This window comes from Thermobia domestica, chromosome 5 (assembly GCF_964235325.1).
Source record: "Thermobia domestica chromosome 5, izTheDome1.hap1.1, whole genome shotgun sequence".
Classification (NCBI taxonomy): Eukaryota; Metazoa; Arthropoda; class Insecta; order Zygentoma; family Lepismatidae; genus Thermobia; species Thermobia domestica.
The window spans coordinates 113516893-113533110 of NC_137458.1; the positions used below are offsets into that span (position 1 = coordinate 113516893).

General features: G+C 37.3%; 1 protein-coding gene across 1 annotated transcript in view; it reads right to left on the bottom strand.

The window, feature by feature from the left end:
• Prx5 (Peroxiredoxin 5) overlaps positions 1 to 15350 on the bottom strand; it is a 28449-nt gene extending 13099 nt beyond the window's left edge. Inside the window, exons 1-2 of the mRNA XM_081758910.1 lie at positions 15187 to 15350; positions 351 to 485 (exon numbers count right to left, since the gene is read on the bottom strand). Of these exons, the coding sequence (XP_081615036.1) occupies positions 351 to 485; positions 15187 to 15294 (243 nt within the window). The 5' untranslated portion in view covers positions 15295 to 15350. The remainder of the gene's footprint in view (positions 1 to 350; positions 486 to 15186) is intronic.
• Positions 15351 to 16218: the final 868 nt, after the last annotated feature.

A 16218-nucleotide genomic window follows, 5' to 3' on the forward strand; every position in this document is an offset into this window, starting at 1 on the left:
CCCGCATATACATACTATATATCAATATTATACATAATAAAAGTTTAAGGAGCACAATGAATTTGTACTGAAAAATATATATCAACTAAGCCCGTTTACTAAACGTCCGACACCACGTTGTGGCAAGTCTCATGAATAGAAAGAGCTCACACTTTTCACTATTCGTTACGGTAGTGTATATTCATCTATTCATATTTCGCAATTATTCATTCATTCCTCTCGACGATAGATAATTGTTAAATTATACCTGTACAGAGTTCACACAACTCAATTGCGAACACGGAAAAGTTGCATTTCTTTAGAGCTCAGATATAATAATAGTATATTACAAAACAAAATGAATTACTTACTTTGGAACATCCAGGAGTAAAAGCTCCAGGAACTGCAAAAATTACCACCTTTTTACCTTGACACAGCTGACTAATGTTTATCTTGTTTGTAGGATTATTTTCGAACAGATCTTGATTTGGCAGCTTGTCGCCAACCTGTAAAGATAATTTTAATTTCAAAACAACAGCAAAGCAATTTGTTATGTTGGTCACCATCATTATGCAAGTTTACAGATGTAATGATATCCGACAATTATAAAACAATTTGTGGCATTAATTATCTAGAAACATACACAAGCTATTATGCTTATTTGAAAACACGTTCCTTTTCTTGATAAACCAAGGAGGAACCGTTAAACCAAATTTATTTGAAATACACTGTGATTCTTATAGCGCCAATCTGACAAAATTAATTGTAATATAAAATATACCGTATGGATTTACTTACGTAATTTACACCAGAACTTACCTTGGATTGTGTTATATTTATTGGAATCGAAACAGGTATTGAAAAGTGTACACAGTTTTAACTAAAATAGATAGATAGCGGTGAAGAGCAGATAGCGGTGTATTTTAGTTAAAACTGAAATACACCGTTATCTGCTCTTCATTTCTCCATGTGTGACTTGCTGCACTATTTCTCCAGTGATATTTCTGATTCAGCCGAAGTGTTATCCAACTACTGCAATCTAAGGAGTTTGTTCACATTCACTCTGTTCTTCATTAAACCCCCCTGAAAACAATCGGGGCTACTTAGATCGGAGTTACTTGGGAGCCATTAAACTTTGAAGAGATGAAGCGGAACGCGCAACAGAATTTAAGCAGTTTTGTGTCCAATTATTTACCCACCTTCCGGAAGGGTACATACAATCAGACACCAAGTAAGTCCCACGGATTAATGTCGTAATTTCGATTGGTTAGACAAAGACTGCAGAATTCTTAGTAAATTCATTAAGTACATTCTACAAAGATCACACTGCACAACAATAAAAAGCATTGTCTTCCCAAATTCCTTTGTCGCTAAAAATCTGCAATACCCTATATAAAACAAAATTAACTTCTAAGAAATAATTCAAATAGTTTTCCTCTAAAACAAAACTGTAAAGTTAACTTTCCCAGAATAAATAAATAAATAAATAAATAAATAAATAAATGAAGAGAAAAAATAGTAAGCATGCAAGTAGCGAATATGGCAATTACTTAATTTCAAGAAAAAATGACAACAATTATCACGATTTTTCAATGACATTGCTACCTCTATTTGGATGATGTACTAATGTCTTGGGACACCCTATATTATATACACTATGTGATCAAAAGTATCCGGATACCTCCAAAAACATACGTTTTTCATATTAGGTGTATTGTGCTGCCACCTACTGCAGGTACTCATTATCAGCGACCTCAGTAGTCATTAGACATCGTGAGAAAGCAGAATGGGGCGCTCCGCGGAACTCACGGACTTCGAACGTGTCAGGTGATTGGGTGTCACTTGTGTCAGAAGTCTGTATGCGAGATTTCCACTCCTGAACATCCCTAGGAGTGAAAACATTCCTGTCAGATGTGATAGTGAAGTGAAACGTGAAGGAACACGTACAGCACAAAAGCGTACAGGCCGACCTCGTCTGTTGACTGACAGAGACCGCCGACAGTTGAAGAGGTTCGTAAAGTGTAATAGGCAGACCATCACAGGAATTCCAAACTGCATCAGGATCCACTCCAAGTACTATGATAGGCGTGAGATGAGAAAACTGATTTCATGGTCGAGCGGCTGCTCATAAGCCACACATCACGCAGGTAAATGCCAAACGACGCCTCGCTTGGTGTAAGGAGCGTAAACATTGGACGATTGAAAAATGGAAAAACGTTGTGCGGAGTGACGATCACGGTACACAATGTAGCGATCCGATGGCTGGGTGGGTATGGTGAATGCCCTGTGAACATCATCTGTCAGCGTGTGTAGTGCCAACAGTAAAATTCGGAGGTGGTGGTGTTATGATGTGGTCGTTTTTTTCTTGGAGGGGGCTTGCACCCCTTGTTGTTTTGCGTGGCACTCTCATAGCGCAGGCCTACATTGATGTTTTAAGCACCTTGCTTCTCCCTGTTGAAGAGCAATTCGGGGATGGCGATTGAATCTTTCAATACGATCGAGCACCTGTTCATACTGCACGGCCTGTGGCGGAGTGGTTACACGACCATAACATCAATGTAATGGACTGGCCTGCACAGAGTCCTAACTTGAAACCTATAGATCACCTTTGTGATGTTTTGGAACGCCGACTTCGTGCAAGGCCTCACCGACCTAAATCGATACCTCTCCTCAGTTCAGCAATCCGTGAAGAATGGGCTGCCATTCCCCAAGAAACTTTCCAGCACTTGATTGAAAGTATGCCTGTGAGAGTGAAGCTGTCATCAAGGCTAAGGCAATTTAGTCCATTTCAAATTTTGTTTTAAATTTCCATATGCCATTTATTTACCAATACCTAGGGTCTTTCTTAAATCTTCATAAAATATTAATTTCCAAAATATCGTTTTGTATAGCTAAAAAACTATATAGCTATTATTAATTATCTAACGTTAAATTCTATATTTCGAAATTAATTTTATTTTCCTGATACGATAAAAACACCTGTTATTTCTTTTCCTCAAAACTTTCGATTCTTCTTCAAATTTGTTGTCATTATATCCATAGTAGCAATTTAATAGTTAACGTATATTGTCAAGGGCTGTTGCTCCGATACTATATTTCAGTTGGGTTTTAGGTAGGCGCTTTTACTCTCTTGCCATGACAACAGTGCATGTTAATATAGGAATTTCTTACTGTCCTCTTACCGCCTTTTCCGTATGTATGGTCACCACAGGTGTCATATTTCGATTGGTCGCTCATTCTTGCAGTTTTCCACCTAAGCATCTCACAAAGTCTTGTAGCAGAATTATCAGCCCCCAGGCTAAGGAGTACAGAGTGGTCTCTCGATATAAAATTAAACGTAAAGTAAATACGTCCAGTTGTTTAACATACATGTAACGTAAAGACAATACATATAGTGAACTAAATATATACAATGTCTAGATATGGAGTCAATAATTTCAGTTTTAAGAGAATTATTTTAATTCCATTGAACTTTGGTGCTACTCTAGTTATCGTGGTGTGGCAACAGTTAATATACTGGACGAATAGTACAGTGCATTCTGCTTAATAAGCGACGATCGACTCCTGCATGAAGTTAAGGAGGTAACATGCCAATCCATGCATACAAGGAGCAGATCTTTAATGAGGATTTTTTTTTTTTTTTTAATATTTATTTTAGTTCAGCAAATAGCAAATGATTTTGTTTGTCCTGAAATTATTCCCGTTCAAGGATTTTCGTAATTTTCAACAAGTTGTTAACGTCCATCCTATTCATCCAAGCTGATTTTCCACAAACAGCAGAGGTGCTGTTACTGGAGGGTTTTTTCCAGCAATCCAGAAAATCTAGACATGTGGCTTTCCAGAATGTTGAAGTTTTCTTCCTGGTATTGCAGTTGGCTTTACCCTTAAAATCCTAATTTCAGCCCGGAGGAATTCCTGTAGAAGCAGACTTGTTTGTCGGTGTTCTATTTCAATGATTCTGGTTCCCGCTGGAGTTAATATTTTGTTCGTTCCAGAACTCTCTTTTTAACCTTCTTTTCAAAATATGGTTTTGTTTCATTATGGCTCTATAATTAGTTTCTTCCTTTCATGTGGACACATGTTTACATTCCTGCACCAAACTTTTTTTTTTTCAGATAGGCATTAGTTCACATCTAAGCACTGGTAATTCTAATTGATATAAATAGTACTAAAATTCATGTTTTATTTAATACAAAGTGCGTTTTCATTTTATTGCCAAAATTCTCTTCTTAAATCACTTTCTGCCATCGCCAGTATGTGAAATTTGTGTTGTGTGAGTCCGTGTTATATTTGCATGTTAGATTTAAGGTAGGTTTAAGGAAGAGTACAATTTTGATTGTGTGTGCCAACTATATTAATGTAAGGTGATAGTTTTAACATGTTATACTGAATTAGCAGGTGGCCAGGTTTGTGATAGTACATTAAGTAATGCACATAGATTTAGTCTGCCCGTGCAAAATAAGCCTTGGGTTTGTGAAATAGGCACACTATACCCATATAAAAACTGGCAAATAAAGTTGAAAGGGCAAAAGAAAATGTAAATAAATGTATGTAGCGAGAACACTTTGCGAGATGGCTAACTTATTTAACGCACGGATTTATATTAATTTCTCGAACTATTGATTCGAGTGGTCTGCAAGAGACTAAATATATATAATGTTAGTTAAACCGATTTTATTTTTAAAATCTAATATTCAGTTAATCTTGTACTGAGATTTTCCTGTGGAAATACTTAAGTTTTAATGTAAATGAAATGTTCCAAGGACTTAAATTTGACATTGTTCAATACCTTACGAATTTCATATATACTAAAATATGTTGAACGGAAATATTCGGTGAACATAAAATTTTAAAATTGGAAATATTTTAAGACTTCGAATGTTGCTGTATTTTATTTTTTTCTTTTCACTGTATAATTCCCTTGTACAACATTTTAATTTCATGCACAAATAAAATGTAAGCGGTTATTTAAATAATTCAACTCCTAAATTTACATTTAGAAGGTAATGAAACAGTGAATTTAAAATTTATTCAGAAATGTTGGTTAACGTGGTAGTTCAAATAGAATATATATATATATATATATATATATATATATATATATATATATATATATATATCTTAATTTATTGAGCTCGATTGCGACCATATGCTGGTAATATCTGGATTTAAAAGCAAATTCATTAAAGAGTAACACAACCGTCCGTAATATTGGGAGTCCTGGCGTGGATCCCGGTTTCCTAAATTTAAAATTTGTCAGATCGCGGATAATGTAGTTATTGGGTTTTTTAAACATTTTATTTTGTTGCGAAGTGGAGAAACCTTTTGCTTTTATTTATCTGTTTTCAGTCTTCATATTGATTTTATTTATTTCATAATTCATACTTCTTGTGGTGCATTGCTTCCACAGTAGTTGGGAGTTCAGTGCTCTGGGTCAGTGGTTCAAAGTGTGTGACTTACTTGACTGTGGATCACGTATAGCAAGCCTCAGACAGGGTATTGTAATCTGGACTAATGGGAAATATGTCACAAAAACGTCAAGCTTGACAAAAATTGAGTTGTTCTTTCTGAATAGTGAAGAGAATAGGGAAATGCTGTGTACCTTATGTGTAGCAGACATTCCAATCATGTAGCGCACAGTGCACTTCTAAATCCAATCGCTACAAGAAAGCGAACATCGTGAATTATTCTTTTATTCTACGATTAATATTTATTTTATTTTGATATTTCAGCCCATTCATACTATGCACTTCACTGGCCCTACACCATAAACCAACAGAATGGCCTGTTAATATGCATGATCAAGGAATAGTGGGTGAAAAACCGAGCTGTTATTGAGTACCTCGTCAAGAAGGATACGACTTCCAAAAAATCCACCATGCTGTCAATCGTTGAGGAACAGTGGAGCTTCTAATGATACTGTAGTTGCAGACTTTCAAAGTGTCAGACGATCACTGATGATTAACTTACGCTCTGATGCACCTTCAACAATACTGAATCAAAAGACTGATGTCATCATTGTATTGCAGAATCGAAGACCTTTGTGTTATAGAAACTTGGCATTTCGTATACGAGATTATACCATCCTCTGATGGAGTGATGAACGCAAATATGTGGCAAATCTATGACGGGGAAAATATTGTCGAGACATGTCGGCAGCGAGTTCAGTGTTCTTTGCAGGTATATTTCTTCCACTCGCTCTCGGAGTTAAAACATCGCCCTGCGCCGGAGCAAAGATATATCAAATACTGTCCAAGTGTGGCCTCAACTCATTCTGATTTCTTCTCGGACAAACTCTTCTATAGAAAAACGTGAGCGAGTACTCGCTTCTGAGTGCATCATTTATCTTTAAAAAGAATATACAGGCAGTTTCAGTGAAATTCGTAATTCAGGATATGATTTAGGTTCACCACTTTGAACTTGAGGCAAAACAGGCTTGAAAGCAGGAGAAAGCATACATCATTCATCTCCATTCTCAAAATATTCATGCAAGATTGTTCGAGGTACGGTGATGGCCATATTTGATATTACTTACATTCACCACTATGAGACAGACAAAACAGGTTTCAAGGAAGTAGAAAATATACCTAATTTCCGCTCCCAAAATAGTCATGTGATTGTTCAGGGTAAGGTCTGTATAGAACTCTGAGGTTATTCTTACGATAGACTCTCTAGCAAACTGTGAATACGTGCCTGGAGTATACTATTAATAACTATTAAAGCGCTTAAGTGAAAAAATGTGCAACTGTTATGGAAAGCTGTTTGATGCACCAAGACAATACAAAGTTCATAAGTGTAACAACAAAGTGCGAAGAAATAAAATGCTTTTTCATCAAATTTAAACCCTCAAACCTTTCCTCTGCTCCCTACTTTAATAATTAACTATGTTCTAGTAGTGATGATTACTAGGACTGATAATGATTTCCTGAACATTAGCATCCCTTATTTATTTTCAGGTTTACGAAAAACTTATAAATCGATGTGAGACGTGAATTGCACTAAGGAATCACACTGTGATATACAAAAAACGTTTCATAGCTGTGCGACTTCTTTTTGGCTAGGTTAGAAAGATGTCAACCCCGTGTAATACATACGATACAAAACTGCAGCAAGAACAACCGAAAGTTACATAACGTAAATACATGAAATCACCCTGTGGGATTCGACCCAGGTTCAAAAGTATTGAATCCCTCCCCTCCCCCCCCCCCCCCAGAAAAAAACGCAAGGCTATCGAAACAACTCCAAAGTTTTCCTCCAGTTGCATGGATAGATAATATACATCTTAACCTTCAGTTTTACTAACTACTTTTGTGCTCGAAATGCATGTGAGTTTTACCTACAACCAAGTTATCTATTTCTATTTTGTTCATTTGCCAAATTACTACCTTATTCTAAAACTATCATTACATTAAGTAACAAGAATTTTAGGAATGATCAAAAAAATGCACCAAAAGATTGCGATCTTGGCTAATAATAAGTTTTTGGATCAGGGTCCACAAAATTTTTAAACGGAGCTTAAATAGAGTTTCCGTATTTTTTACGGAATAAGCACATCATACTGAGTTAAGTTATAGTTTGGATTTGGCTGCACTATATGTAGTTCTCCAGATAGAAAGCCTAGAAGAAAATTTTTGCCTGAAATATATTGGATCTTTTGATCCAACAAAAAAGAAGCTACGTATTTCGAACAACGAATTGTGAGCTCTTTTGGAAAGTCACGTCAGTTTTTCTTGCCACCTCTCTTCCTGCTTCGGATGCGTCGTTGCCAAACTGACAATTTTAAGAGTCTTAGAAAAAGTTAGGCGCGCAATTATATTTCGGAGACGTGTACATGCCATAACAAAAATTCTAACTACCAGTCTCCACAGCTGAATGGTTGTATTCCGACTTTGACCATCTTCTATGTTGATTTCAATTCATAAATTGTACTTGGTGTCTTTGATGTCCAATTATTTGGAATGTTCTCGACAAAACTTTCCTTTTGCCTGAGTTGAAGTGAAGTTTCCATATAGTAAGATACATAAAGAAAATATAAGGAGAAAATGCACCGCTTAAACAATTCTTAGTTTCGCACGGTGTAGTTAACATAACAGGAATACAAAGGCAAAGTTCAGGCTAATTTATGCAAGGTCCTTCACTTCAGAGTCAAGGATATTTTTATATCACTCGCATGATTAATTTGTTCACATAGCTGAGTTTAGGTTGTTCCACTCACAATGACACCAATGACAGTGTGTTTGAACGACAAGCACAAACGAGTGTGACATTAAAATAAACAGGACAAGTAAAACTTGCAATATACATATAACCTATACTAATCAATACTTCCTTGGTCCTGAAAATATATTCATATTAAACCCTGTATTCTGTTGCAATATAATAAATCACGAAAAGAACATCTCATGAACTAATAATTCTGACTAAATCTGTTGAGTAATTTGCACAATTGTGACTCTCACATTATGGTGTTGCTTTTGCAATCAGCTTTAAGCTTCCAACCGAACTACTAGAAACCAAGCTTTTCTCCGCTAACCAGTTGAGCGGTTTAAATAACGTTTCGAACATTTTTTTTCTCAAAACGACGTGCGTGGATCGCAAGTAAGCGAAACTTCCACTCTTCAACAATTAGACTATGCCAGTATAAGGTTTGATTTATATATATATATATATATATATATATATATATAAACATAGAACTTTACTCACTTGACTCACAAGCACTAAAAGACAGGGACTATCATCAGACCCCTGGATGGAAAAGGAATACCCCCCAAAATCCATCGGTATCATAGGTTATTTATTACATCAAGTTAAAAAAGTTTAACGTTTAGGAAAGAAGGCAATATTCTTATTTATTTCACTTCAAAATACGAAGAGACTTCGTTCTCATGTACGGCTTCGAGAACCACGTGACCTCATTGTTTCGGGCGGTGTTTCGATCAAAACAATTGACAAAACAGACCCGCTCATACCTACCCTCCTGGGCTCCGCGGTCGTTTCCGAGAAAAGAGATTGATGGACAGATGCAGATGACTGAAATTGGCAACGTCTTGAGCGCTCATTCACCTACCTCCTCCTCAATAAGGAAAAATGTGACAATATACAGTAATAATAAGCCTATACCAGATTCAGTTGGTAAGTGCTACTCTGGAAGTGGTGTATCAACGGACGGAAGTTAGAAGGGTGTAGTCAAAATGTTTTCAGAAATGAAGAGATCGATCGAAGTAAGAATTATATATATTTTAGACTGAGTCTAATGTTATGCAGGAACGCATTTGTCGCTAGCTTAATTTTTTTGTAAAGTACATTTTTATTCACGTAAATTCATTGAGCGGACTATTAAAATTATGCTGCATTAAAAAAAAGACAAACAGAAAGATTCAAAATATTTGTAAATTGAAAAACCGGATTTCTGGAAAACAATTAAATCAATGAATAATTTTCTTATGAAAGATATTCAGAGCCAATAACATAGACAGGAAGGGGCAGGAGCGAATATTAAGAGATCAAATAATATCACAACAATTAACGTTAACAGGGTTAGAACATTAAAATAATGAAATTACAACTATGTACAGTATTAATTACTAAACGAATGTGATTTCAGCATGGGACGAGGGAATTTTTTCCCAATTAATATTAAAAAAAAAATCACCCACTAAAACTTGCTGAGAGTGAATAAATTGAAATAATGGCAGAATTTTGCAAAATGATTACAATAATTCGTGTGTAATGAATTCATATGTAATTACTGGATAAAATAGTTGTGGTTAATTCCTAATACAGTGAAACTTCTCTTAACGGGCATCTCAATAGTAGTAGACACCTTCATAAGAGGACAAACTTCCTTATTCTTCCATGCCATAAATATGTGTGGTGTGGTGTTGAGAGAGAACCCTTTCTTTTAGGGACACACTCATTTACGGACAAATAATCGTGTTCCACCGATGTCAGTTTTGAGAGGTTTTATTGTAAAAGAAGTATAACACAAGACGAACATAATGAACCACACAAACACACACACACAACGTTGAGCGGAGCGTTAACTATTACGAAAGAAAACTAAAAGACAATTATGATAGAAGAAAGAATAGACACAGAAGGGTTCTCAACCTTCTCAGAGAGCTTAAACAGCCACCAATCATCCACTGTGTTTTAGAAAGAATAAAACCTGAAGTGAGAATAAAGATGACTGTTTACATGTGGCGGCAAGTACTGAAACTTTCAGAAGAGTAATGAGTAACAAGTTTCTTCCTTTTTCCGTTTATTTTTATAATATTTCTCTTATAAAACTGCGAATGGAAAACAAATCACACGAAAAAGTCACTTTATCTTCCAAAAAAGTAACTTTTAGTGACAAATTGGAAGAAAAAAAGGAACTTTTAGTGACCAACTTGTATAGTAACTTTTAGTTATTTAAAAAAAAAAAAAAAAAAAACTCGCTATGAGCCCTGGAATTCTATCGAGTAATTTAAAGCTTATAATCATGCTTGTTGTGTTTTATGGTTGTGAAACATGGTAGCTTACGCTGAGGGAAGAATGCAGACTGGAAGTATTTGAGAATAAAATCTTGAGACGAATATTTGGACTCAAGAGGAACGGGAATGGAGAATGGCGGACACTTCATAACGAAGAACTGCATAATTTATACGGTTTACCAAACATCATTAGGGTCAAGTCTAGGAGGCTCAGGTGGGCAGGCCATATATCCAGAATGGAAAAGGTAGGAACGCTTTCAAGGTTTTAACCGGAAATCCAATCGCAAAACGTCCATTAGGAAGACCTAGGCGCAGATGGGAGGACAATATTAAGATGGAGTTCGCAGAAATAGAAATACAGAGTAGAAACTGGATCGAATTGGGTAAGAACAGAAGTCAATGGAGAGCTTTCGTGAACGCGGCATTGAACCTTCGGATTCCGTAGGCCGTGTATATAGAGAATACATACAAATTAAGAGTACTCTATTTCCAATTATCAGTTCAAAGTAGAATAAAATAATAATAATAATAATTATAATGTAATAACTTCATATACCGGCAAAGCCATGTGAAATTTTAATGAATGAGTGTGTTTTCTCTTTTCTTAGTACTTTCTGACTCCCCCAATGTTCCCATTGGCCTTTGTCTCTCGTGATATTAATTTTATTTATTTTATTAACTTACTGAATTGTGCTCTGTAGGTGTAAAGTAAGACAGACGATGGACATAATACATGTACACGATAGAATCATGCTGAAATATGAGGAAAAGGTATTTCCTAGCGCAGTGCTCATTCACCAGGGATGGGTTGGGGTCGAATCTAGGATAGTTTTCACAAGAAATGTGTGAATAAACTGAGCCTTTTCCGGTGCCAAAATAAACAATAATAATTAGACCTACTGTTATGACAGACTCTGGATACCGTCCAAATCATTACTCTCTTCGCGTCCGTCGTTTGTCACATCTTCCGGTTCCAACTCTGAATCTGACGAAAGGTGAATGACGATTTCTACAATGCGGTCTATCAATGCATCCCGTTGCCAGTAGAATTGTTTAATTTTTATCACATGTGCACACGCGCTTTCCCACCTCTCGGGTGTAATAGTTTTAACTGCTTCATGAAATAAATCTTGTATCCCTGATTTTGTGAACACAGTATTGTGTTTTGCCACGTACCCTTTAATCCGAGCCCATATAAGTTCAATTGGATTTAAGTCGCAGTGGTAGGGAGGGAGTCTTAGAATCTCGTGTCCGTGCTCACTTGCAATAGTATTTCGTATCTTACAAATTTTTCTCTGTTTTCTTTAATCATATTATACAGAACTGTCCGTAACATTATTCTCGAATGGTATCTTGTGTCGCGCTAACTACTCTTGCATTTCTGCTTATCTTGCGCTAGACGGGGGGGGGGGGGGGAGGGGCTATTTAATTTGCTCGAATGTACAGATGCATTGTCCATGACTATCACTGAACTCGGTGGAATGTTCGGTAGTAATTGATATTCAAACCACTGTCTGAACCTATCAGCATCCATTTCTTCATGATAGTCTTTCGTAGATTTCGAAAGGAAAATCAAGAGCCCATTGTCAACAAAACCGGTGGAAGCCCCAGCATGGACAAGAATGTCGTTGACCTTTGCCTGTTGGTACTTTTAGGGGAAGTTTATCGTTGTGTGAAAACCACATTTTCCCTTCGTGTGGTGTGTGTTAACCCACGTTTCATCGAGGTATACTATATGCTTTCCCTCCTCCCTCGCTTGTTTGATTTTACAAAGATATTGACAGCTCTTGAATATGATGTCTTCCCTTTCAATCAAACACTTTCTGGCGTTTCTGCTTTTTTGTACTGAAAACTCATGTCTTTGACAATTTTACGGATAGACCAAAGCGACCCACGAAAAATTTATTCTATTCCGAGCAGCATCAAACTCAGATTGAAAAGTTATAAATTTTTACCACAATTTCTCGTGCATCAGAGCGGAGAGTTCTTCCACGTTATACTCCTCCAAAACCAACAAAAATACAATGCACAACGTTCCTATAACAAGGATAGTGATACCTTCCATTCCGAGAAGAAAGAACTTTTAATTCACTTACTACAAATGTAACAAACAAAAAGGGAACAAAAACTAACACACACGCAATATATCAATCACTCTTATGAGCACCACCGAAAACAAGCGGACATTGACACTTGAGAGTTGGTTGACACTGTGCGTGAAAAGAGAAACTGAATGACTTTGCGATGAGTAAGTTTGGCAAATCTGAAGGGTGGTGACTGGCTGTCCTCCTACCACACCCCCAGTGACGAACAGGTCCAAGCGCGGGAAGGCAACGACGTTATACTTTCTGGACTTTAACCATCGCTGACGCGCCTGCTACCTTCGGATGTACCTCGCGAGGACTCAGAGGTTTCGGCCGGTCTTGGCTCGGTTCGATGGCGATCATTCTTTTAGGGGCCACCTAGCACAGGTTGGTTTGTATTTTTGCATTCTAGTCATTATGCTACACATTCGGAAGCCGCATTTAGGAGGGTCATTTAACTCGAACTGGCAACACTGCTACGATTGGAGTGTCGTGTGGGCAGGAGACAAAAGACGAACGTAGTGTTCCGTGAATGTGTACGAGCCACTTCCACGATGCTGCGGTCCCATATTACGGAGTGTGTGTGTGGCGAGTAGGTATTGTTAAAGTGACTGTCGTTTGAAATACCGCCCTAACGCAATGTTCACGCGAGCAGAATAGCGTGTGTTTATCAAATTCCAGGTGGCACAAGGGCGAAATGCTAGGACGATTCACAGAGAATTAGTAGAGGCCTGTGGTGAAGCTGCTCTATCGTATCGGACAGTGGCGATGTGGATTGCAGCATTTCAGGCGGGACGACAGTAAACAGACAAAATGCACGGTGGAGGGCATATGCGAACTACTACGGACGAAATTCATCTTGCAAGACTACGGACACTGCTTGACGGTGATGGCCTTGTAGTGAATTGGCGCAAGAACAGAACATTTCTTCCGCATCAATGTACCGCATGCTAACATAAGATCTTGGCACGCGAAAAATTGCAGCCAATCTGACCGAGGTTCAAAAGTGGCATGGGTGGGAATATGCGCGGCTACACCTTCAATGTTACAATGAGGAAGGTAATGACCTCTTGCACCGTAATATTGCAAGTAACGAAACGTGGGGAAGATCTTACGATCCTGAATTGAAACGTCGGTCGAGTGAATTGCGCCACCGAGAACCTCCACAACCGGAAAAGCTTAGGCAAGAGCCAGCAAACGTGACAGTGATGATGATAATGTCATAGACCACGAAGCCATTATCCTGTCACATCATGTTCCACCGGGCGTTACCGTCAATGCTTCATACCTCAGTCACCATTTGCGACCAGCATTTCGGTGCAAACGTCCAGACCTCCTGGAGTCTGGACCAATTCTCCTACACAACAATGCTACATGCAATCCATTACAGACTCTGTTACGACGATGCCGTTTGGAGGCACTGGAGCATCCGCCATACTTCCCGGATATGAGCCCCTGCGATTTTGATATTTTTCCAAAAATGAAAGAACCTCTCAGGGGCAAATGTTTCAAACATTCTCAACATTGTTCGTGCCTTAGGGCGCACTGTCAACACACTCTCCAACGTTAGGCTTTGACAGGTAATCAGCGGTTACCAGATATCTGGCGAGCGGTTCAACAGTCTGGCAAAGAACACATCGACTGTAAACTTCTCGAGGTGAGTCATTCACTACCTTCTATTTCACAACTATTTTGCCACTTCGAGTTAAATAGGGTCACCTCGTATATACAAATCGTAAAAGGATTGTAATTTTTCAAGAATTACTTTTGGTGGCCCCCTTAAATTGTCTATGCTCAGATATTTTCACGTCGCCTAAGGGAAACCTTTTAAGGGACTATAAGAAGGAAATTAGTGAAAAAAATTATAATTTTTGGTAATAGTTAAGAACAGCTACTTCTCATCTCCCGTGCACGAGGATACATCTTACTGTTGCACTACCTAAACACCCTAAGTACAAGGGCAAGAACTCAATCTATTACCTACTTTTTAACATCCTAGATAGTCATTGAATAATTCCTGAAAGTATGGCGTTCCTCGTCCTTCCCTAAATGGGAAATACGGCTCCTTAACTATAACCTCAAATTGTTCCGGTGACACCACACTAATGCCCCATATAAGCAAGTGATTAGACACACGACCTTGACATTACATAGCAGTCCTGAAACTGCATTACTTTAGGTTGGTTAGGATCGTTAACTTACCTTCCTACATTTGTCGGGCGCCTTTCGTCTTATCGGAACTTACCCGAAGTAATAACAGAATTGAAACATTCAATGAACTTATTGAACTTCATGAATTTCGGTAATTCCAAGCAATAATGCACTAAATGCAATGAAGAAAAATTGTTTTCTCTAATTAGTGCTCACTATACAAAACCAAATCGAGCTTTAAAATGAGAAGTTTGGCATTTATGAATATGATAAAGTACTCGTCATGACTAAGAAAAAGATTCAATCAATAAGGGGTTACAACACCGCTATAAAATTGTATTTAACCTTGGATTGTTTCAAATATAATTTTATAGTTTTATTGGCTTAGTAGTACATTCTATCACTTATAGAAAAGTACAGGCAATGAATAGGTTAACAACTACTAATACAGCATTACTATAAAGAAAAACACAATGATTAACATTTTTAATTACCTTCAACATGTCACCAGCCATACTAAAACTTCTGTAAAAGCTTCCTGGAACTACACTTCTAACCGCTACCAATTTCGATGCCGCTCTAAAACTCGTAATGAAAAGCATTTTCTTTGTGCCCGCCAGATGTCCGTAACACCACTAACACCTGCTCAAGGGCACTTCTTCTTCTTCTTTTTTTTTCAGTCACAGTGATTTCTATATTGTTAATTCAAGGTCCTCCGAGAAATTAATTCTGTTTGATCTTTTTCTTCTACTTAAAGTATTAATATTAAATTGTTCGTTTGCATCAGAATTTTTTTAAAAAATAATGATCAATAACGTATGAAATATTTCTAGTAGCTTGCAGTTTATTGAATTGCTAGGAAATCACTTTCAAAAGTTCAAATTTTATAAGAACTTCACTAATGAAACCTCTTCGTTAACTCCTTGAACAACATTCTTTAGTAATTAGCATCAACGAAAAGCAAAATATATCAGGTTGGCTTAGAAGGCAGAATAATTGTAATTGATTTTTGCATGTTTTGCGTTGCGTTACACTCCGTAAATTTTATGAAGACTGGTACGGAAAAATAAATTGCATTCTGTCATAGATGCATGCTTACTTGAACACAGTCAACAAGAGCTTGTCAAAGGCCTATTAAGTTACAATCCCGCCCTGCAGCTAGGGAATGACCAGAGTGGCTAAAATAATCCTGTAACCATTTTCAATCTCCCGAAAACTTTCACGGTGTTGGTATGCCGCGGGGGGTTTCTTACCGCTTCCCGCGCTTTGGTGTACTTTCTTGTCGTCTGTCGGGTGACGTTACCAGATGGAAACTCTCTAAATTGAAATATATGTTTTTCCTGAATCTTCAGTAGTTTGTAGCGAGTTTGTAGCTTTAGTTAGTGCTTGAAATTTGGTTTCTTTGTTTTATTTATCGCTATTTTCTTGTATGTATTTGTTTAATGAGTGTGAGGACAATAAAATGAGTGAGAAGCGTAAAAGTAATGCTAGTTGTGCTGTTGTGAATTGCAAAAAAATTAGGGTAA